The 24,506-nt window shown below is 30.1% G+C and overlaps 3 protein-coding genes across 3 annotated transcripts; 2 read left to right on the top strand and 1 right to left on the bottom strand.

The window, feature by feature from the left end:
• Window positions 1-5,544: 5,544 nt before the first annotated feature.
• LOC124537172 (DNA-directed RNA polymerases I, II, and III subunit RPABC1) lies at window positions 5,545-8,455 on the bottom strand. Its single transcript, XM_047113894.1, has 6 exons — window positions 8,253-8,455; window positions 8,084-8,172; window positions 7,298-7,476; window positions 6,740-6,902; window positions 5,979-6,057; window positions 5,545-5,657 (listed from the first exon to the last, which is right to left on the bottom strand). Exons 1-6 carry the CDS (start codon window positions 8,307-8,309, stop codon window positions 5,592-5,594), a joined length of 633 nt encoding a protein of 210 aa, XP_046969850.1. The 5' UTR covers window positions 8,310-8,455; the 3' UTR covers window positions 5,545-5,591.
• Window positions 8,456-8,770: 315 nt separating this feature from the next.
• LOC124537173 (leptin receptor gene-related protein) lies at window positions 8,771-12,207 on the top strand. Its single transcript, XM_047113895.1, has 4 exons — window positions 8,771-8,907; window positions 9,375-9,450; window positions 10,456-10,642; window positions 11,125-12,207. Exons 1-4 carry the CDS (start codon window positions 8,892-8,894, stop codon window positions 11,236-11,238), a joined length of 393 nt encoding a protein of 130 aa, XP_046969851.1. The 5' UTR covers window positions 8,771-8,891; the 3' UTR covers window positions 11,239-12,207.
• A 694-nt stretch (window positions 12,208-12,901) lies between these two features.
• LOC124537171 (actin-related protein 3) lies at window positions 12,902-14,572 on the top strand. Its single transcript, XM_047113893.1, has one exon. The coding sequence runs from the start codon at window positions 13,027-13,029 to the stop codon at window positions 14,281-14,283; it is 1,257 nt and encodes a 418-aa protein (XP_046969849.1). The 5' UTR covers window positions 12,902-13,026; the 3' UTR covers window positions 14,284-14,572.
• Window positions 14,573-24,506: the final 9,934 nt, after the last annotated feature.

Raw genomic sequence — 24,506 nt, 5'->3', positions numbered from 1 at the left:
TACCTTTTATTTATATAGATACTTTTGTTGCTTTTTTCAGACATGTTTAATAATTTTCGTGATATTTCAAATGATTTACACAAAAACCTTAATAAATTATATACTTAAATATTCCTTATGAATCTCGCTATCTATTAGTGAAAACCGCATGATAACCCGCTCAGTAGTTTAAGAGTATATCGCAAACATACAGAAGGACAAATGCGGCCGGACTTTGTTTTATAATATATAGTGATATAACACTATAGCATAATGCAGCTTACTAGCAATAAAACAAACATCATAATTACGGAATGAAACATACAAACTAACACATTTTAACTCAAATTAATATTATTATATTATGACTAGAGTTATATTAAGAAGAAATGCACTAATAATCTCGCTAAATAAATTACAAACTGAAATCTTGTTGAATACTTTATTTATGATCAATTATATACGATGAGTTACGCGTTACAGTAACTTTGGTATTCAGTTAATTTACAGTACGCGCTATAGGCCGGAACACGAATAAAATAGGTTATTAAAAACTAATTTCGATAATATCGTTTTATATGGCAACATTTTATCCGCGGCTTAGATCGACTCATTATTTTTAAGAATATTTTCTTGTTCAATTCAATAAGACACAAAGTCGTGGTCACAGCTAGTATTATCAAATAAGTAAATCCCGAAATTAATTCTCATGTTAGCCGTATATTCTCATAAACGTAAAAGCCTATATGACGACTTCAAAAGTAATTAATTAATCGCCGAAAGTGATCATCGTCATAATTAAAATTTGAATTATAAACCGGAAAACCGTAATCGTGTTAGTTTTTTTTTTCTTAGAGCGTCAAATTTTCGAATATTTTTTAGATGCATAGCATCTTTTCTCTCGGTTTCCTATAATCTGTGGGAGTGATATCGTAAAAAAAGACGGAAGTAACAGGAAGCCGGGAATAAGTGTTATTTGATTTGAGCAATGATGGCGCGCAATGCCCATTATATTAGTTTTTAATATTTACATATCTGAGCAGAGCAGAGCAGACAGACATACATAAAGCATTTTCAAAAGATTGTGTCCTTTTAAATCAGAAGTAAACTAAGCATTTTTTTTTTGAATGATTGAAATGAATGGAATATACTTTATTGTACACTACAAACTAAAATAAAGAAAGTCTAGATTTAAACAAAATAAATAAAACAAAAAATATAAACAGTTATTTGATGTGTTGTACAATGTGCGTCCTTATGGCTAATTTTAGTTATCTCTTCCAGACAACCCAATTTGAAAGATTTTAAAACCATCGGCGCGCGGCGTATCCGTTGCAGTCATAACTATTGTTTTTAAATATTATAACATTAAACGACTTGCTAGTAAGACAAGATAAAATAAGTAGGCGCCATAAATATTTAACTCCGGAACTCAAAACCAATATGACACTCACCGCGCCGAAAGAATTCTCGTTAAAAAATCTAATGGTCGAATCTTTATCACTCATCTGATCTGCAGTTAGTTTTATTAATCAGGTATTTGTATAATAGATATTTAGCTCTGTTCCATAAACACAATTTTTTAAATCACTAATCGTTAAAATTTATACGAGTAGCGTAGACTTTAGACAAGACACTATCAAATAGACTGTCTGTTAAAACGACGCGATGGACAGTTATATATCATCTTATGTATTAATTATACTACGTAAATAAATAAATAAATATACCTAGTGATTCTTTTACTGATTTATAGTTTTCAATTCTTATGAACGATAAATATAAGAAGATACAAATACATAGAATTGTTTATATATGAAAAGAAAAGCTTTGATTATAAACAATAATAAATAAGTATGTGATTATTTTCTATGTCGTTTTAGGTCATTTTATAAAGAAACATTATATTATTTTTATTCTATTAGTTTAGTCTTTATGATTTACATTGCAATATAAATGATCCTTATTTGGACAAATTAATAGATAAGTATTTTAGGTTTTAAAAATGCATATAAAAACAAACTTATTTGTCTGACTACTGTCTTGTCTAAAATCTGTGTTCACAAAATTGTTAATAATTTCTCGTTAATTTTGCAAAAGACCGGTCTGATTTAAATATGTAAAGTCGAGTGGTATCATCACGAATTTTCAACTTTCTAACTTGAAATTCGTGATCGATGCTTAACAGAAGAATTATAAGTTTTCCAATTCAAGACACGATCAACACATGTAAGAATGTACATGTGTGTAATTTGTGTATGTTTTTAATATCGCGATATTTAGAATATGATAAGCAGTAACGAAATGAATCATTCTAATTACAAATATTTAATTGTCGTCAACGATGTTCTAGTAAACAGATATGTCATTAACGCGCAAAAAGTGAAGACTGGAAAACGTCCTAATTAGGACGTTTGCCTTTCGTTTTCATCATAATTATGTCAGTAATACGTTATAATACATCATAATTATGTAGTAATACGTTTTGCGTAATTAAAACATCTAGTTATCCCTTTTACTTATTATTTTTTATCAAGCTACTCCTTTTTACTTGTAACGAAATTTAAAATAAACGGTCCCCGGCGCGATTGATTGTCGTCATGTTTGTTGTTTTATTTTTTAACAAAATAACTATAATTATGACTACAGCATAGACGCATACTGCCAAAAATAAATTCTCAATGTGTCATCATATTTAAAGCATCGTCAACCATGGGATCTAAAATGTTATGTCCCAGTTATTTCACTGGCCCAGTCACCCTTCAAACCGGAACATACCAATATGGAGTGTTTGACAGTAGAATAAATTGTAGTGAGTAGTCAGTCAAACAAATGACCCAACAAGAAGCTACCAGCGGAAAGTATTTATAAGAGGCAAACGCACACAATTTATTTTGTTTAATTATATGAATGTGTAATATTATCAGGAACGACACATGAATGAAACATTATTTTAAAAGTTTTCGAGATAATTGACACCGTTTATAATCAAACGCGTGTCTAAGGCACGCTTTATGCGTTATGGATAATTTACGTTTTTTTTTAATACTATCAACGAAAACTTATTGGTTGACTTACGTCATATTACATTTATCTGAATAAACAAATACAGTCTTGAGTGAAAAAGTACTTGGAAGTTTCATTGAATATAGATTTATTTCATTTGTTATACCTACCAGGTATACGAGCTTATTGCTCTCATTATATATACCTACGTTTTGCTGTTAACCTTTTTTTTTATTAAAAACGAGTAAATTCATAGTCTTTAGTTTTTATTGATAAATAAATGTTCTCGGTGCGATTTAATTTGCTCAAACAATCGATGTCTGTTAGGCTCGCTCAATAAAACGTACTTACTATACTTCCTTACTCTTCCACTTTTTATGCATTTTATCATAACAATACGCATTAACATTTAATTTAATTTTACCTAATAATTATTTTCCTGGAACAAACGTTACGTCCGTACATATGTACATGTCCGTACACACACAGGTACAAAAAATGCTAATGATCTAAATACCAGTTTTTTTATTAATTTAATGCATAACATTCGTATGATTGTTATCTATATAATAATGCACTTAATTTTTTTTTTCAGCTATAAATACCACAATTATATAAATAATATTTACATTACTCACTCTTGACTGCTATAACTGAAAGCTCAAACAAAGAGCTTTCTTTTGTACGAATATTTCTTTATAATATTCTTAAGTTCATCGTTTTATTTAATTTAAAATCCATGGAGGAAAATTATATCTATTGATCTTACATTATGTTACATATTACTTGGAGAGTCAATATTATATCAATAACTGCATCGACTTGCAAGTATTACATGCTTCTAATAACTACCATTATTTAGAGCTATTAATCAAACACTGCATCATTGACTTCAATTTACATGAAAAGATTATTATTTCTACGATGATTGATCATTTGTAAATCATGCACGTATTATTACATAATCATTTGATTATAGTTCAGTGCTTATTATTAATAAATGATGTGCTAAATAAAAAAAAATAAAGGGCTATCATAACTCACCATATCCAATTTTGTCCAATCCTTAATTTACGATATACACAAAACACATTCAAAGTTTTAATTATTTGATTGTTGCAATTATTTTATTTATATATTTTTGATGTCTGTGATCGTCATTATATTATATCATAAACAAATAAAAAACTTGATCAAATTAAAAAAAAAAACTCGTCTGTAATTCAGCGAATATTTGCGAACGTGCGCAAAGTATGGTGCGCGTGCGTCGTTTGAAATGGATGCGCCGATCGCATGCCCGTTGCCCACAAGTGTAAAGATATGCGTGGCGTTACATATTAGATAGTTAGATACTATTATGGTATTTTACGAAAGTTATTTTTTATTGGAATCTCGATCATTGTTGCGGTCGATAACGGTGTCTGGCCATCGGACCAGCTTTGCGATTTGTTACGTGATTACGATACGCTTCGAACTGACGGACAGTCAAACAAGCAAATTATATTTATTAACCGTTAAAACACGAAAGGCATTTCAAAGATTTATCTCATACATTAAAAACACAAGTTTTTTTTATTTTGATTTCGTTGCAAGCTCACTTTTCACTTCTTCACAATAAGTGGTGATAACTCACTTTGAAAAAGTGAAAATACTATTCATGGAAAAAAAGCAAAGTTACAGTTTAATGTATTGCTAATTTTATTATTTTGTTTTATATGTTGGTTTATTAGTTTATTATTATATATATTTAGAACTCAATATAATATACAATCTCCAGATTACCGTCGATTACAGTCTAGGGGGTCGACGCCATCGTATATTCGACCAGGGTCGAACCGGGAAGGTCTAAGATGGCTCTTAAAACTTTTTCGACAATTGCAGTGTATCAAGGACCGATTCTAACGATATAAATATAGTATTGAGCTTTGAGGGTATGTTAGACGATGGAAAGAGAACCAAACCTAGGACTCTCTCAAAAGTGGCGCCCTAGGCCTTCCCTTAACGCCGGGAATATCCAGATTTTATTGCGAGGCAACTCACCAGGATATATTCTCTAGTGATTATTACATATTCGCTGAAGCTAATACTTCAACTATAATTAGTGTTTTTTTTTTTAATTTAATAATCAGTTCTAGGCTTATTAGGCTTTGAGTACTTTTCAAACGGTTTTTTAAATCTCTGTGGTTACATTTTTTGACGTCAATAAGTATGCACTTTTACTAGTACTATAATCGCGCGACAGTTTAATAATTCATACGTTCCTAGTAGGTAAGTACGTGCAATTGATTTATCAACAAATGAGACTTATGAATGTTCAGGAAATCCTTGAAAAGCTGTTGATTCACAAAGAAATGGACAAAGGTGCGAAAGATTGGTTCATAGAGTTAGTTAGTTCATGGTAACTTTTTATTTTATTCGTTTCATTTTGTTATGTAATAAACATTACTTCTTGTATTTCTTTGTATGATTGAACTATAGCACGCTGTTATAAAAAGTCATTTTTATTAGACTTATAGGTTTAAAAAGCTTTTTAAAGGAAAACGTAATTAAACAAGATGATTTTATAAAAATGGAATTTTATTCGTAAATGTATCTTTATCTTAAACTTAACAAACTAATCTGTAAGAAATATATCTTCCCGCGGTTTCTGATGATCGAATGATTTTTACCACCTGAAACAATTTTTTGGGTGTAATTGAATTTGGTCTTCGTGATATTGATATTGAATTTTATTTAAAAAAAAATGTTGACACTCGCAACTCCATATTTTATTAAAATAATTACTAATGTACTATTAAAATGAAAATTTTTAAATTGTAAGACATGAATAATTCTATAATTAGGTGATGTAAAACAATGATACCATATATATTTTTTTAATATTGCTAATTTAAAAGTAAAAGGTTGAGGACTTCTTACCCAAGTCATTAGTTATGTATTAATGTAACTTGTTAAGACATGTCACTTAAATATAAGCAAAATTATTTACTGACCTGTCCTCTCTTCAGACCAAAATATCTAGCAACTGGGTCACCCGCCTGTATTCTCATCAACATGTTTTCCTTTAATTTACTGTAGGATGAATTAAGGAGATATTTTGTATATCAGAAGATGAAATATAAGTGGCACCATAAAATAGTTATAAAATAAAAAAAAAATCTCCCGAACTTTATTTTTCTTGGCCGTAGACTATACCAATTGAAGAAAAAATAAACACACATTAGATTTTCTAATACCTCACCCACTCACAGTTCTTAAATTATATACCTTTATTTATGACTTATTACATTTCACTACTAAATGTCTACTTTAAGTCCCCAAACAGCTTCATCAGCACTCAAAAGGTCATTTCACAAATCCATAAAGAATATCACAGATTATTCAAGCACTCGACCAATGTAATTGTATCAATTTAATGTGAAATGTTTTTTATTTGGCTTTTGCCCTCTAGTGCTTGGAATAAGCTATTAAGTCTTTGAGTGATGTACAGACAGATAGATGTACTAAATTTGGTCAGAAAAATTATTATTATCATACATAATAAAAATCTTCCTGACCAAAGTTTGGGCACATAGCAACACAGGGAACATTAAATTTGCACTTGCACTTATATCATCCACCCTACAACATCAGGATCAACTGATACATGATTCCAATGAATCAAGACTCCATAAGACTAGGTCATACACGGAGGGGACTAATATGCACATGGATCACTAATGCACAGAGAATTAAGTGTATATATAAAGGATACTATCTCGCCAGCAGTTCTTGCTTCTCATCTGGTGTCAATACAATGTGTTCTGGTACTAATTCATGTTCTGTTATATTTATCAGAAGTTCTGATTCTAAGAATTGTTCTAGAATGTATTTTGGCGCCATGTCCACTAAAGATTGTTTTGCAGAAGGTGTCATACCTGAAAATGGAAACATAAGCTTTAATATTAACAATATTACAAGAAATCTTAACATAATCTTTTTACATAAATTTTCAATACAGTTTCTCAAGTCAACAAAAAAATACAATTTCATTATAGTAAAATCTTTTTTAGGTGATTTAAGATTAGACTGACAATCTATTCCTGTTTCATAGCTCATGCTACTTGTTACCTTAAGACCATAAGATTATAAATATAATAATTATAAAGCTGTTTTTAGTATATTTCTATGTAATGCTATTAACACAAAACTATTACATAGAATTTTTCTATTTTTCTAAATCTATATATTTATGGCTAAATACAATTAAATCTTACAATAAAACACACACAAATATATATAATAATATTTATATAAATAAACAAAGCAATACCTGCTTGAACAACAACAATTGCTCTATGAATATTCTCTTCTTGCATCCTAGTACAGTAGGTTTTGATTGTCTTAATACCAATTTTGGCTTCATCCGGGAAGAACACAAACATCTGATCTGTTGGATCATCGTTGTGAGCTACCAACACAATTAGATCACTTCGAGATGGTCTTTTCTCACTGAAATAGGGTATTAAAATTTATATTATTAATAAAAATACATGTACCAATTTAAAATTACGTCTCTTTGATTTACATTCTAGGCATGCAAAATTTTTTACATATTAAAAAAGTATTTATATATTTTTCTTGTTACTTTTGACAATTTTTTGACATCTTTGTGTCATTGCTATCAAAACAAATATGTGTTTTCAAATAACAAAATTGAAACCTAAGTTTAATATTCAGTAGTTTTTACAACCTATTTTTGGTAGTAATGTTTATATTAAATCAAACTAACCAGATAATTTTAAATAATATCAACTAAGATGCTTGCCATGGATGAAAAATTCAAGAAAAACATAATGAGCAGATCCCTTTCTCAAACTACAAAATTATATGTAGGTAAGCAGGCTGTGATCATTTAAACATTTCTTATATTTTATTTACTGTAAGAAATTGTGGTAAAGATGAACAGTACATAAGTACTTGATAATTATTATTTTTTTTCAAAAACAAGTCACCATTTAAATTACTTAAAAGATTGCTACTGTAATATTTTTAGTGAAAAAATCAATAATTAATATATTTAATGAATAAATATAATTTCTTAATAAGTTTTTCTAACCTAGGCTTGTCACCAAACTGTTCTTTAAACTGGTCTAATGTCTGATCCAACTCGTCCTGTGTTACTAGATAACCACGATCATGGCACAACTGTAAAATATAACAACATAAATGTAAAAAGTTCAGAAAAATATCAGTAATACACAATAACATAACCTCTTATAACTAACCTGCATTACAGTTTTACGAATTCGCCATAGTTTATAGGTTTCCGCATCATCATCCATTTTCAGATATTTTTACTACACTTATTAAAGATAAGTACTTAAGAATCAAAAAATTAAAATATATTTCGAAAGTATAAAACAGAAATATTGAGCAAGTTGACACTGTATCTCAATTCTCAAGCTCAACAATATTGTCAATTTGACACTAACAGAGCGTGGGGCTACTAAATTTCAAGTTATTATTTGATATTTCATTCTGTAAATTATCCAGAACATTATCAATCAAAATAACAAAACGAAATAAAGCTTCCTTTTTTCATTTTATTGCAGATTTCAAATTGTTAATTCTTAATTTATTTAATCATAAAATTACTTTTACGAATAAATATTTTATCAAAAACATATTATATGAAAACAGAAAAAATACAAAACTGTAATCAAAGTTGTAAAAAAACCATTTTATCTTGTTCATAATTAATAAAATATTCTTCAGTAATCAGTTTGTTTAGTAACTTCTAACTTGTTATTTTTTATCTGCTCTTCCAGTGCTTGTGACATTTCTTTATTCTGAAAGTTTTTATTATATTTATGCGTTTTTATTAGATGTAAGATAAAACGTTAGATTAAATATTAATACCAACAATGGCTGGAATTAAAGGTAAATGCGTTTATTACTGGTAATTTTAATTTATTTAAAAATTGGTTCAGATTTGTCCGTCCATATGACTCATTTGTTATATTTACAAACACCTTAATATAGTATTAGTCTTTAAATGTACTTACGATTACTTTTTCTTTTTCATGTTTTCGTCATGCTCTAATAACAGGGTGAGTAAAATTATGTATTTTTATTTAAAAATGTAAAATCAATACAAACACTATTTTGCAATGGGCTTGTCAAAGTGGGTAGTTTGTTTGAGTTAAAAAAATAATTATCCAAAAAAATAATTATGCAATATTAATATAATAAATCGAGGAATATGAATAAATTCGAGTAAAAGAAATATGAAACTATATTTTAAAAAATTAGATGCAATTATGCTTCATAAAACAATACATTAAAAATGTAAAGTTTTAGTAGGTATTCACGAAATAGATTTATCATGATTAAAATTTACATTTCTAGTTTGGTGTCATTGGCTTTCGCCGGCTCGATTGGGATGACTTTTGTTATATTGGCTTGTGCCTTACCACAGTATAAGTAAGTATTTGTAAATTACCTTTCATATAATTATAAGAAAAGAAATATTCTGTACTAACATCTTGCAGAATGTACAAATCACATTATTGTCTGCATATATAAACTTATTAGAGAGCACATCACAGGTAATTTATCTCAATCCATAGTTCATGGGATATTGAATAAAAGTGGGCATAATATTTCCAAGAAGCTAGTTCCTCTGAGCAGTTACTAAAAATTCAGTGTATGTCCAGTAAGTACCTTACCGTTGAGTTTGCTCTTCTTGTGTAGAGGTGAGAGTAAACAAACATGAAGCACTTGAAAACTTGAACAAGCAAATGCAGGCAGTTATAAGACATAGTAGTTTATACCAGAAAGAACATTATTGTCTTACAATGTTTACAAAATAACTTAAATACAATGTAATTAGTTTAGTTTTAAGTAATTTAATATACAAAATAAATTTTCATACGTAAAATACATTAGCATTTTAAAATATAATAAATAAATTTCAAAGGCAGAATCCAATACTGACTTTTAAATTTTTCCTTTCACTTCAAATTAGACAATTAACTTTTTTCTCTTACTTCACACTCCAACAAATGACTACATTATTGTAATGTGGCCACAAGGATATATAAGTGTTCCAAAATATTTTTAATAATTATTTTGACCAAATATTTGTATTGAATAAAAAAATAATTCAAATAATATATCATTGTACATGTTTTTTTTCCCATAACTGTATACTCAGATTTTTATGAATATTTGACATACATATAAACAATTTTACTGTTAAAGATAAAAAAAATGTCATGTTTTACTGTAATATATAAGCAGCAAATCCAATTAAGCACCAATTTATTGGTTTTTTGTTACTTCCAATCTTCATGAATATCTGTTAATTATAATATAATTTTCTACAGGAAGTTTGTGATTACAGGCTTTGTTAGATACAAGTGACACTTATATTGGGCAATTATAAATTATTTTATATTTCATTAAAACTTTTATTACAATTTACAGATATTGGTGGCCATTCTTTGTTGTTCTCTTCTATGTATTATGCCCCATCCCCACAATGATAGCAAGACGTCACACTGACAGTGCTGGTGGTACTAATTCGCCCTGCATGGAGACAGCCATTTTTATAACTATGGGCATTCTCGTGAGCTCTTTTGCTCTACCGATTGTACTTGCTCGTGCTGCAGTGGTATGTTATTATATATGATTTGTTTTAAGCCTGAGTAAGACAAATTTTACAAGCTAAAAGTAGTTACTTATTATCCTGGTTCTTAAAATCTTTACGTTTTGTAGCTAAGTAAAGCAGAGACTATACAAATTTTTGACTAATTTTGGTAATAAATTATGAGGGTAAAATAATTCTTAGAATTGCAGATATACATCAAATGTTAAATGTATTTTTAAAGTATATTTTAACATAAGCACACAAATTTATGCAAGTTGTTATTTGACCTCATTTAATCTTTTGCTAGTGATGACTTAAAATATCAACATGCATTCTGAAAAGAAAAAATGTATGTATTTGAAAAACCTAATTATGTGGGACAATGAAGTGTCCGTCCTTGAAAAATGAAAAGTACATCTTCTTCAAAACTCTTCACAATTGATTACTAACAACTTACTGTTGTATCCAAAAGAACTCGCTAAAAAACAAATAACTTTAATTTTCAGATATTTTGGGGTGCATGCTATTTGACTCTGGCTGGCAATGTGATTGTATATCTGACTATCCTCGGTTTCTTCACTATCTTTGACATGGACGATTCAGATTATGCGATGTGGTGAGAGATCTAAAAATATTGTCTTTGTTATAGACAATCGACCAGAGACAATTGTAATACAATTTTCTTTTTGTATTATAAACAATGTTGTGGTTTATATCTATCCAAGTTTATTTAAGTCTGATATACTGATACTGATATTAATAATCGAAATTTTATGTTTATTTTTTTTTAAGTCAAGTATTTAGTTGACTTGTTACACTGTTTGTTGTATCTTATTAGATTAAAAATATGTTTATTATCATATTTAATTGCAGGTTAGTCTACTTAATTAAGTGTATGAAAAATTGTAGGTGTATTTTTTTACATATTAGTAAAATAATCCAATATGTTTAATCCTTTATATAATACAAATAATAAACCTTAGGCATAGTAAACTAACTCATGCACTTATTTTAGTTGATTTCATAATTCTGTTCACTGAATGATATAGAAAAATATATGTTATATGATTAATTATACATTCTTATGTTCAATTACAGTGTAAATATTATATTGATTTTTGTAAATCGCTAATGCATGAGGCCAATATGTGGTACACTATGTTTTTTTATCTAAAATAATGAGCAAAATAATTTAAATTTAATTGTGATTTATTTCTATATTAATTATATGCCTACATACTATTCAATTTTTATACAGTGAATGTTTGATAAACTTTCAATAATAAATTGTTACTAAAAATATTTAAAGTAAAAATAATGTTATCATAAGGCTTTCACTATAAAATGTCATATTGCTTTGGCTGCATATGTGTATATTACAGGACTTTAAAGAAATATGGCATTGCCACATCTATTAAAATAAATTATAACATAATAATTTTTCATTTTCACTCGACAAATATAGAAATAATAATTGGTGTTTCTGGTACTTCTTTGTTTTGTTTCTAAAACATTTACATTCCTGTAATATATATTGTGTAAATATAGTATTAAAATTGGGTCACAATAAAACTGTTACTACCTGCTTTTTTCTTGTTTTTATTTATTCTTTTTAATTAACTATGGGAATTGCAATATGAATGTTTTTTTTTTTTTAATTGTTAATTTCATCAATCTAACTCTCAAAACATGATTATGATTACCTATATATGATTGCACAGAGTTTGATTTATTGTTTGAGTATATCATAATTACTGCAATTGATTGTTCTTTAAATATACGAACAACCAAATCAACAAAGATCTCTAATTACGTTTGTATTTTTCTTTGCTGCATATCATATTACTCAAAATGGATATGAATAACAATATTGCTGATTTATTAAAAAACAAAGTTGACATAACTCAGCCAAGTCAAAATGAAATTTTTGGATGCTAAAATTTTTTTTTAATAAATCAATAATAACAATCAAAGCAAAGAATGTATAAATGAAGTGGATAGTTCCAAATATAATTTTAATAAAAATTCAATAATTAATTATACTACCTAACTATTTTGAAGATACCTATCACAATACATACTGATTTTTCAAAATGTAGATTTAATTATAATTTATTGAGTTCGAAAAATATAATAAATATTTTTAAGAAGTAAAGACAAAAAACGAATTCACACAAGTGTTAGTATTTATGTAAAATATTTAAATTGTTAGTCAATTAGTTTCAATGTATAAAAATATTTTCATTGTGAGAAATGGAACGTAAAATTAATCATCTTCCGATTTCCTCGCTGACATATTGGATTTGTCATTCGATGTATTCATATTATTTTCGTACGTCAAAAATATTTTGAAGATATTGCCGCACCCTGTAATAGAATAGTGAAATCATTAGTGAATTTAGTGAAAAATGGGTGACCATTTACCGGCATGTGTTATCGATGTAGGAACTGGCTATACCAAACTGGGGTTTGCCGGTAACAAGGAGCCCCAGTTTATCATTCCGTCAGCCATAGCGATAAAAGAAACTGCTAAAGTTGGCGACCAAAGTACTAGGCGTATGACTAAGGCAGTAGAAGATTTAGATTTCTTTATCGGTGACGAAGCATTCGAAGCGACTGGTTATTCAGTGAAATATCCTGTCCGTCATGGTCTAGTAGAAGATTGGGATTTAATGGAAAGGTACATTGAACAATGTATCTTCAAGTATCTGCGTGCAGAACCAGAGGATCATCACTTTTTAATTACCGAGCCACCGTTGAATACCCCCGAGAATAGGGAATACTTAGCTGAGATAATGTTTGAGTCATTCAATGTGCCGGGTTTGTACATAGCTGTACAAGCTGTCCTTGCCCTAGCTGCGTCTTGGAAATCGCGTACCTCAGCCGGACGCACTTTTACTGGAATCGTAGTTGACAGTGGTGATGGTGTTACTCATATTGTTCCTGTAGCTGAGGGCTATGTTATTGGGTCGTGTATCAAGCATATTCCTATTGCAGGTAGGAATATAACATCATTTATTCAATCGCTTCTTAGAGAACGTGAAGTAGGCATTCCACCTGAGCAGAGTTTAGAGACTGCAAAGGCTATTAAGGAAAGATACAGTTATATCTGTCCAGATATCGCCAAGGAGTTTGCAAAATATGACTCCGATCCTGCAAAATGGATGAAAAAGTATACAGGTATAAATGCCATTACTAAAAATCCATTCTCTGTTGATGTTGGGTATGAGAGATTCTTAGGACCTGAAATATTTTTCCATCCTGAATTTTCTAATGCTGATTTCACTGTGCCTTTGAATGAGATGGTTGATGAAGTAATTCAGAGCTGTCCAATTGATGTGCGGAGAGGATTGTATGGAAATATTGTATTATCTGGAGGCTCTACAATGTTTAGAGACTTTGGAAGAAGACTCCAACGAGATATTAAACGTACTGTAGACGCCCGACTGAAATTATCTACAATGCTATCCGAAGGACGCATTACACCTAAACCTATTGATGTCCAAGTCATATCACACAACATGCAACGGTATGCAGTTTGGTTTGGTGGGAGTATGTTGGGCTCGACACCTGAGTTCTACCAAGTGTGCCACAGTAAACAAGCATATATGGAATATGGACCGAGCATTTGCAGGCACAACCCTGTGTTTGGCACCATGACATAAGATATTTAATCATTGCCAGTATTGAAATTAAATTATGTATTAATAACTATATAAATTTATTAATTTTATCTATAGATTTACATACATTTTTATAAGTGTAATCTTTAAGAAAATATAAAACTGCACCTAATTTGATGCCAATCAAATTTTAAAATATTTTTGTCATTATTTTTATTTTACTATTAATACATAACTATAATTACATTTTTATTTGTAGCTGGACTCAGAAAATTGATAAGCATTTAATGTATTGCATTCCAGCCTTTTACCAAATATAGACTTTGAAATATAAATTGTTTCATTTATAACCAGATATTGTGGTAAGTTTTAATCATTACTAAATTTTTGGGTAATATGATTTTAATGAAAAAATAATTAGTATAACTAAAAATTGTGTATGCTATGCACATATGATTGCTATAACTTTGTTAAATACTTATGAAGGTTATGCTGTCTGTCTGTTGTTCTTTAACTACCAAACCAATGAAAATTGAAAAGTAGTTTGCTTCATAGGTAACTTCGACAAATTTGGTTCATTAGTTTGGCAGTTAAAGAGGGATAGACACACAGAGCTGCTTCCACATTTATAATATTAGTATAGATTTACATGATTGTTTTAAATGTTAAAAATTATTTGAGCTATAAATAGATGCATTTAGAAGCAAGGATGTGTGGAGGAAGCGGGTATTAGAGATAAATATGCCTCATCCCGTGCAGTGTTTGTGAATCAGTGTCACAGGCCTGGTCAGCACAGCACAATGGCCTCCACTTGTTTATTAGGCGACAACAGAGTTGTGTTTAAATGTGAGTTTGAGAAAATTGTGAAAAAATATAGATTTTTTTGATGTTGTAGTATGGTTGTATTATTCATTCAATATGTTGATGTCAATAAAGAATTCCTCTTGTAGCTTAGGCGCAAAAGTGAATAGTGATATATAAATAATAAAAATAGATAAACCAGGTAATTATTTTTATATTATATTTAATTACTTTTAAGTGTTTTTAAAATTTCTTTAAACAAAGAAAAACTGTTGTAAAGGTAAATAAAACTTTTTTTTTAATAACAAAGTAGGTTTTAGGGCATGCTTTGCATATATTTATGTTTTAATACTTAAATATTATAAACCTGTTCATGTTACAGGAACAGAATAAATGACAGTATAAAATATATTTTTACATACCTAGAGTTCTGAATATAATAGAATCTGAATTAATTATAATTTGACCTAGATAAAAAGTTCAATTCAATTTTACTCTTAATTATCATAGTTATAATTAGAACAAAGAGTTAAAGTAGCCTTTATTAACATGTGCCTTCAAAAGATATTAACATGCTGACTTTACGACATCAAAAGACATCTTATTCTCCCCGACATCGCTGGCAGTAAGCACAGTGTTAATGCTCTTTTTAGACCGCTCTAATTAATGTCTGTGGTACATGTGGGAGTGCTTAGGTTTTTATGTACCATTCGTTGCGTTATTTAATCAAATAGTATGCATTTATATAAACGAGGAATATTTATATATAAAACGTTTCTGTTATTTGTAATTTAATATTCGTTTCGAATAAATGTTTGGATAAAATCAGCTGAGTTACGTCTTAATAAAAATCTAATTGTAAAATAATATTGTTCAAGTATATTAGGATTGACTTCGAATTTTGTCGTGATCTAAACCCAAGTATTGTATAGCTCCTGTTTAACTATTATGAATGCATTTCAAATTGAACATTTTTAATAACATTTAAATACGATTATGACATTCCAACGTCGGTACTTATAGCTTTGTATAATTCCATATCCATAACCAAACGGTTGCACGTTTATCATTAATTATTTTACGATAAAATCGCAACTCCGTGTATGGCTGTGTTCCAGTTTAAAGGGTGACTGAGCCAGTGTGTGTTATTACAGGCACAAAGGACATAACATCTTGGATCCCTTGCTTGGGGGCGCATTTATGGTTCAAGAAGTGGTTTTGAATATTTCTTACGTTGCTAGTATCGTTTGTTAGTGAGACTGCAACTTTAAGTCATGTTCAAATGTGGGTAAAGAGTCGTAAAGGCGAGTGAGTGTACCTCAGCGTAGTTAGGGGTCAGCTATATGTTCTTAATTGTTCAAGAGACATGTGGGTTGGAAAATAAGCGATAATTTAAGGAGCACCGTTATTATAACTAAGTTTATTATCGTCATTTGCATACATGAGCTATTCCGTCTAATTTGGTACCAACATTCTTAAGTCATACGTAATTACCTAGTAACCTAGTTTGCAGAAGGGTTCTACTGCATTTATTCATATTTTATTTTGCGCAGTTTTAGATTAATTTTGATAAAATTCTGTTACTTTGTAGAAGTTTCATAACATATTAGTTTATATAACATGTAATATAGATATTACGCGAGTGTAAGATTTTAAAGTAAGTTGGTATATAAAATTAATTATTAAATTTAAAGAACTTTTAAATACATCGTCTTCTTAAATGTAAGTTATATTTTAATATAATAATAAAAATATTGTTATCATCGAAAGCGCATCTATCTACGTACCTACCTAGCTATCGTATACAGTATACACATAGGTATAGACATGGCAATATGGCTGCAAAACAGTTAACTGTATCGTATCGTAGGGTGTTTTTACAAAGCCGACTAATTAGTCGGCTCCCTCGGCTTACATGGCGCTCACAAAAGAGCCGATTTCCTAACTACCCGTGTCGATTCAATGCATCGTTGGTGCCAGCTTCTACGCAGGGATTTAAAAATAATTGGAGCTTTCGTATCTACGTATCGGTATTTCAATTAACATTTATTGCTGAAGATACTCTTCAGAACATGGCTCACTACGCACGCTTAATTATTATAGTGCGATTTAATTTTTGTAAAAGTAACAACCCATAAATGTCTTTTGGGCAAACTCTTTATCTCGAGAAGACTTAGAATAGCTTTTAGCGTATTCCGCTGCGCTGTTCCAATTTTGGTTAGTTATAAACATATTCTGGAATTTCATCCGACACATGTGCATAGGTTTAGTAGCGCTATTATCACCTGGGAGAACTTAATTAATAACAAAACTAAATTAAGCAAATGGAAACTCAGTGTTGCTTTCCTGAATTTAAACCTTTGATCAATTAAGGCCCACGTGACATGTGACTGGTTTGTTGATTAAATTACTATCTATCATTCTTCTGTACGTGTAAATTATTTAAAGTTAAGATGACTGCTAAGAACACAATTCCGCAACAAACATACGTCGTCTAAAGTGTCTTATCTTCGTTCCTCAGTTCCATTCGAGTATTTGCTCCCAAGAAGTGAGAAAAGTAAATAAAACAGTCGGATTCAGTGCCACGCAAAGTTCAGACCGAGGAAATGCGGTAATAGGAAATCTTGCCAAGTTTTCAAAGGTTAAGAACGAATGTAGTTTCCGGCTTACGAGTAACTTTATTAAGTTGAATTAAATAATGCATATGGTATGCACTTAATTTTTTCTTCAAGAACTATTTTATTTTTTTAATAACATTCAAATTAAAAAAAATATGTTAATTATTAATATATTCGATTAAAGCTTAGATATATTAGATTAAGCCTTCTTCTAAAGTAAGTATGTTTAGTTAGTAAAGTATGTTTATGTTTATTAAGTCGCTACTCTTATTGTTTGTTTAATGATTATACGTTCAATGTTTTCAAATACACCATACCGTTGTATTCAGTTGTGTCAGCTCTGAAGCAAGATTCCAATAAATTCCTATTACGTATAAGAAAAAATATTAGGTACATTAATTATTAATTAGTACATTTAACCATACGTCTTGTATAAAATCCAATGTAGTGTACCTGTTAAGCTCTTATCTCGAGTCTGAACTTTGTTAAATTCTAAAACTGACATTAAAAGTGGATAAAATTATGTTTTTATCTGTGTAGGTATTTACAAAATTATGAACATTTCAATACGAGCAGACAAAGATTACACGAAAAACAGTACTAAAGATTTAAAACCTATCACGCCTAATTTATTTTAAAAAACCGAATATGAGTATTGTATACGGTATTCAAATCTCATTACGTACTTAGATACCTATGTAATGAAAACTCATATATTTAATGTTGGCAACTATTTTAGGTTATCAGATTAATTTTTTATTAAATTTTTGTTCACTTAGAATAGAAAAAGAAATGTGACTTACTATTTGAAATACTAATAATAACGTTAATAGTAATGGTATTTCGCGAACTGTCAAAAAACATTTCTACGATTAGTCATTGGCACGCGAGCTTAACTATACAGCGTGGATGGTTATGAACGTATCTTCCGAGCGGGTTCTGTAGTTAATTGCAAAGTGCACCATTGTTTTTGCCTTGCCCTTTGCGCTCGTACGCCGTAGGCTTCCCATCTTTATAATACATATTTTGAGATAATTTTCCACGCAGACAGTTTTTTCAAAAGAATTTGATGGGAGACCGACTTTTAAGAATGAATATCTCGTCAGCTGCGAGGTACGAAATATTGTTTTGTACAGGAAATGAAAAAGTTGAACAAGAGTATTTGAATATATATATTTTCATGATTTTGATGCTTATTGCATAAGTAATTAGGTTCATATCTCCTTAAGAATACATGTTTTAAGTAATATCTTAACGGTACGTATGATAAATTACTGATTAAGAACATAATCTTTGTCATTTATTTTGAATTAGAATGATTAATCTAAGACGATATTTGTTTTTGTTTTCAAGTAAAATGCTAAGTATTATGTTACTTTTATTATTTTATTACAAATTTCTTTATGATTAGTTTTATACAACTAATGTATTTGACAGATACTTATCTAGTTCAAATAAAAAAATAAATGCGCCAACCCTAACTTCCATGATTACTTCTCCTTACTGTTAATAAGCTGAGATGGCCCAGTGGTTATAACGCGTGCATCTTAACCGATGATTTCGGATCCAAACCCAGGCATGCACCACTATATATATGTGCCTCATTTGTGTTTATAATTCATCTCGTGCTCGGCGGTAAAGATCGTCATCATCATCGTGAGAAACCTGCATGTGTCTAATTTCATCGAAATTGTGCCACATGTGCTTTCCACCAACCCGCATTGGAACAGCGTGGTGGAATATGTTTCAAACCCTCTCCTGAATGGGAGAGGAGGCCTTGGCCCAGCAGTGGGAAATTTACAGGCTGTTACTTTACTTTTACTTTACTGTTAATAAATTAATAATAGAGAACAATAGTGCATAGTAATCTTACATGGTAATTTGTTTATTGTCCATGAAAATAAGTCTATTCAATTGTTACATTAATATTGTCAGTAGCGCCAGACCGAGGATACAAATCATCATGACATAAAGTCATATAATATCATAATCGTCAAGCATATTTATTACAATAACATCATATTTCACAGTAACATAACATTAACCCAAAATTTTATCTTAAGGAAATCGTTAGTAAGCAACATAACATTATTAAACTATTCCTGACATTTATAAAATATATATCTGTGTATCTTATCTGTTACACATTTATAAATCCTATATTCTAAAGTAGATAGTATGTGATTTCTGAAATTTATACTAATATTATAACTGAAAAAGCCTCTCTAAAACTCTATCTGTTACTCTTCTCTAAAAAATTTAGTCTAAATTTGATATGGAGATAGTTTGAGTTCCGAAGAAGTCCAAAGCCCACTTTTTATTGATTCACCTCTCGGTTTTTCTAGTAAAGCCGAAATTCACTCAGTATTCCACATTTTTTGAAATCTTCATATGAATAATTATTATTTGTAGTCGGTTGTGTAATTATATCAATAGAAAACTGTCATTCGTTCAACTTAAGCATAATTTTTTCGCTCGACTGCTTAAAATCTTTTAATTTAACGCTGACGACCGTTAATGGCTTAGAAAACTAAAAGTCTGCCCTTTCTCGTAAAAGGTGAGTGTTTTTAAATATTTTTAGGTTAATTGCTTAGGCTTAACCTAAAACTTTAAATTTTAGTCACATTTAATTACAGTGCAGAAAAAGTTAATTACATTTTAGTAATATTTTATTAACTGTTGTCAGTTGTTCAAACTTTTAGGTAGTTTTACCCGGTATCATATTTTGTAATGATACGTTATTTTGTGACTAAAACGCATATCGACGTAACTGCACGTCACAGCCACAAAAGGAAGGTTTAATTATGTTCTTAATAATTGTAATTAGATATAGTTACCAAAACATATTCTCGATTAAGTTTCACCGAATACGTAGGACACAGGCGGTTTTATATTACATTCATCGAAAACGTTATTAATATTCGGTTGCAGTATAATTATGACTAGAAGCCCCAGGCGTCATGTGTAAGGGGCGGTTTGTGGAGGTAAAGATTGATTTAAAGTAACCCATGAGCTATTCTAAACTATGTATACTAATATTATAAATGTGAAAGTAACTCTGTCTGACCGAATTTGATGAAATTTGGTGTGAAGCAAACTTGAAATCCAAGAAAGGACATATGCTACTTTTTGCCTAATACATGATAATCGACTCCGAAAACGCGAACGAAGCCACGAGCTACAATAGTAATCTATATCTGTGCCTATTTCATTATAAGTTATCACGCCGTTCTGGCGTGATTGAGTAACAGATACCCATCAAAATATTCGCATCTATATGATATCATATAATAATAGTAAGATTTACACCCATGTTGGTTAAATGTCCCCAAAAAAGAATGTCCCTCAGTTATTGTTGGAGTTTAGCTCCAAATCTGGTTTTCAGTGATGCAAATGCAAAACGAACACTTCACAAAGCAAAATTACTTCATCGCGTGGAAAAAAAACTTTGTAAGATGACTGATTACCCATAGTATATATTCCATTCACAAAGTATTCTAAATAAATACATAATACACATGTGATAGGTATGAATTAAATTTCACTATACATATTTAAGTCTACCTTTGTTCTTATTTTAGCTCAGTCCAAAATACCATTTAAAATCAATACTCTGGGTATCCGGCTGGATATGGTTTCGCGTGTATTGTGATAATCTAATTTCGTAACTACGAAAATTATATAAGAATTTAATGTCATCTATTTGCAACATTTAGCAATTACAAATTCAAGATTCTAAATGATAAAGATCTGAATATTTGGTAAATGGATTACAACAACAACAAAAGCCTGTTAATTTCCCACTGCTGGCCTGAGGCCTCCTCTCCCTTTGAGAAGAAGGTTTTTGAATGCGGGTTGGTGGAATGCACATGACGTGACAGAATATCCATGTAATTAGGTGATGCACATGCAGTTTGGCTCACGATGTTTTCGTTCACAATTATAACACAAATTAAGCACATGATTATAAAGTGGTGCTTGTCTGAGTTTGAACCCGTAATAATCGGTTACGACGCACGCGGTCTAAGCACTGGAACATCTTAGCAAATGTGTTAATTTATGTGATATTATAATTACTAATTTTGATTCTAGAAACTACGAATTGGTAACAACTAAGAAGACGTTTCAAAAGAGCTTGCAAGAAGCTCCATGAATAGTACATTTAGATTTTGTTTAACTTTAGAACATAAGTAAACATCGAGTAAACAGAAACAAACTTTAAATTACATACACGGATAAAGTAGAGGCACAGCTTCATATCCGTATTTAATTGCGCTAGTTTACCAGAACTATCTCATTCATTGGCAGCATGCCTTAAACAAAACGGGGCTTAAACGAGTTTCCCATAACTAAGACCTCTGCCAGCTCGTTAAATCCTCCCTTACATAGTAGAATTGTGAAAGTGACGGCCTCATATAAATCGGCACTCTGAACATTGTGCTGTAACGGCCAATAGCGAAGGCTATAAACGGTATATTGGTTAGTTCGATGGAAACGGCTCATGAACTGTCCGTATTTGGTGATAGGGTATTTCTATTAGATTGGCTTAAATTAGTTTTGCACGCCCTAATGGTTTGAGCTGCGGTCGGCGAGGTAATTAATCGTGATGCGTGTTTTCGTTTCATTTTTGCAGACTTCGTTACATAGCTAGGTGGATATGTAGATGTGAACGACTGCGAGCGTGAGTGGGTTCTGTAAATTATAACTTTTTATTACCGTCTCTGGGTATTATTAGCAACCAGTACATCTATTTTTCATTACTATTTGATGTTTGACAATTTATTTCGTAATTTTTGTTGTTATACTTCAATATTTATCTATTGAATCAATTGAAAATAATTTAAATTTTTCTACTATTTAGGTCTACAATCAATTATACATTTTTGTTGTTTTGTTGAAGTTGTAATGGGTATAATTTTTCTCAAATTTGCAGATATGTATATTCCAAATTATAAAAATTTTGGACATAAAATGAGCGTTTTTAAACAATTTGTCTTGTGTTTTAGACATACATATTAATAAGTGTTTTAGATATACCTATATGTATTAATTTTGAAGTACTACGTATTCTTATAGAATTACCAACATCTCGCTTCTTGATATAAATCTATTTCATAATAAAAGATGTCTGTAAGCGATCGCTTATAGCAGTAAAGCCACCTTCACACGAAGTGTACTCTTATAAATTTATTTGTATTGGACTATCGTTCTTTGTGGCGCAATAAAGCTTTTTTCTCTTTTATTCAAAAAGGTTTTTATACTGAAAAGTTATTAACATAATAGCAGTTAGTGCTACATCAAAAGGCCTGTTAGGCATTAACGCATTTCTATTTAACCAATAAATCTGACCTACATAAAAACTGTTAGTTTAATAACTAAGTGATTACATTACATAATGACTTAACTATACGTAAGGCTATATACAAACGATTATTAAATAATTTATCGCGTATAATTTGTCATACTAATCGTTTCGGACAAGGGCCAAGGTTGATGGATTGTAATAAGAATGGCCTGAAGATATGTTCCTTATGTAATGTAACTAGTGATTCGCCCCGCTTCACTTGGGTACGATTTATTAACAACTAGCGACGCGCCTCGGCTTCGCACGGGTACAAAAATGATTTATTTATTTTTTATGGAATAGGTTGGCGGTCGAGAATATGGGCCACCTGATGGTAAGTGGTCACCATCACCCATAGGCAATGACGCTGTAAGAATTATTAACTATTCCTTACATCGGGGAACACCAATCTGGGGAACTAAGATGCTATGTCCCTTGTGCCTGAAGTTACACTGGCTCATTCACCCTTCAAACCGGAACACAACAATACTGCGTACTGTTGTTTAGCGGTAGAATATCTGATGCGTGGGTGGTCACCCAGGCGGTCTCGCACAAAGCCCTACCAAGTAAGCAAAAATGATACTAAATATACTACAGAATTTGTTCATTTACGACATTACATTAGACACTTTTTAAATTATCAGTGTTTGTTAACTATATTGCTCATGTATTATGTACAAAAACCTTCCTCCTTAATCATTCTATATATTAAAAACCGCATCAAAATCCGTAACAATGGCATACATGAAGATAAAAATTATGTTGTGTTAAGCTAATTTAGACTAACATGTGTCTACTTCCTGTAGTATTATGTATAGATTCAAAAGATAATTTTAATTGCCAGTATCAAAATTTTCCTATTGCACCTTTTATTAAAAAAATACAAACCTTAATCATTTATAATTCTTTCTAGTAATAAAAACCGTATTGAATCATTTGCGCCAAACAAATTATATTAGAAGAAAAAAAATCCGATACAGACATAAAACGAAATTAGTTTAAGTTATTATAGATAATAATCTATATTCACACATACATCACTACCCTCATTTTTATATATACGTATCTAATTATTGAGTTAAAGTCAAATATATAAATCGTGAAGAAAGTATTTCACGGTCCTGGCCTTAGGTAATAAAGATAAATAAAATTTATAAATTTTCCTGTACTCACAAGAGTTAATCTCGGAAATACAAGAAGAAGCTTTTATAATATCATATGGAAAATAACTCATACACAAGTCGTGTATGGTTTATTTATTGCAAGAATAATAACTGTTATATACTTTAGGGTTTTATGGTATAATAACCTATAATTAATAAATAAAATAATAATTAAATAATTGTCAAAACCACACTAGATTCATCTTCATCATCAAATTATAAATATAGAACAGTATACAACATAGATTTTTTGCATGTTGTACACGCCTCTAAGTGGCATACATGTTAGTATTTAAGGCTTAGATGTTTAAGGTTTTATTGTGAATGCTGTATATGTTA

This window comes from Vanessa cardui, chromosome 18 (assembly GCF_905220365.1).
Source record: "Vanessa cardui chromosome 18, ilVanCard2.1, whole genome shotgun sequence".
In the NCBI taxonomy this organism is placed as follows: domain Eukaryota; kingdom Metazoa; phylum Arthropoda; class Insecta; order Lepidoptera; family Nymphalidae; genus Vanessa; species Vanessa cardui.
Note: the sequence above shows the minus strand (reverse complement) of the source record. Positions and strands in the feature narration are given on the sequence as shown.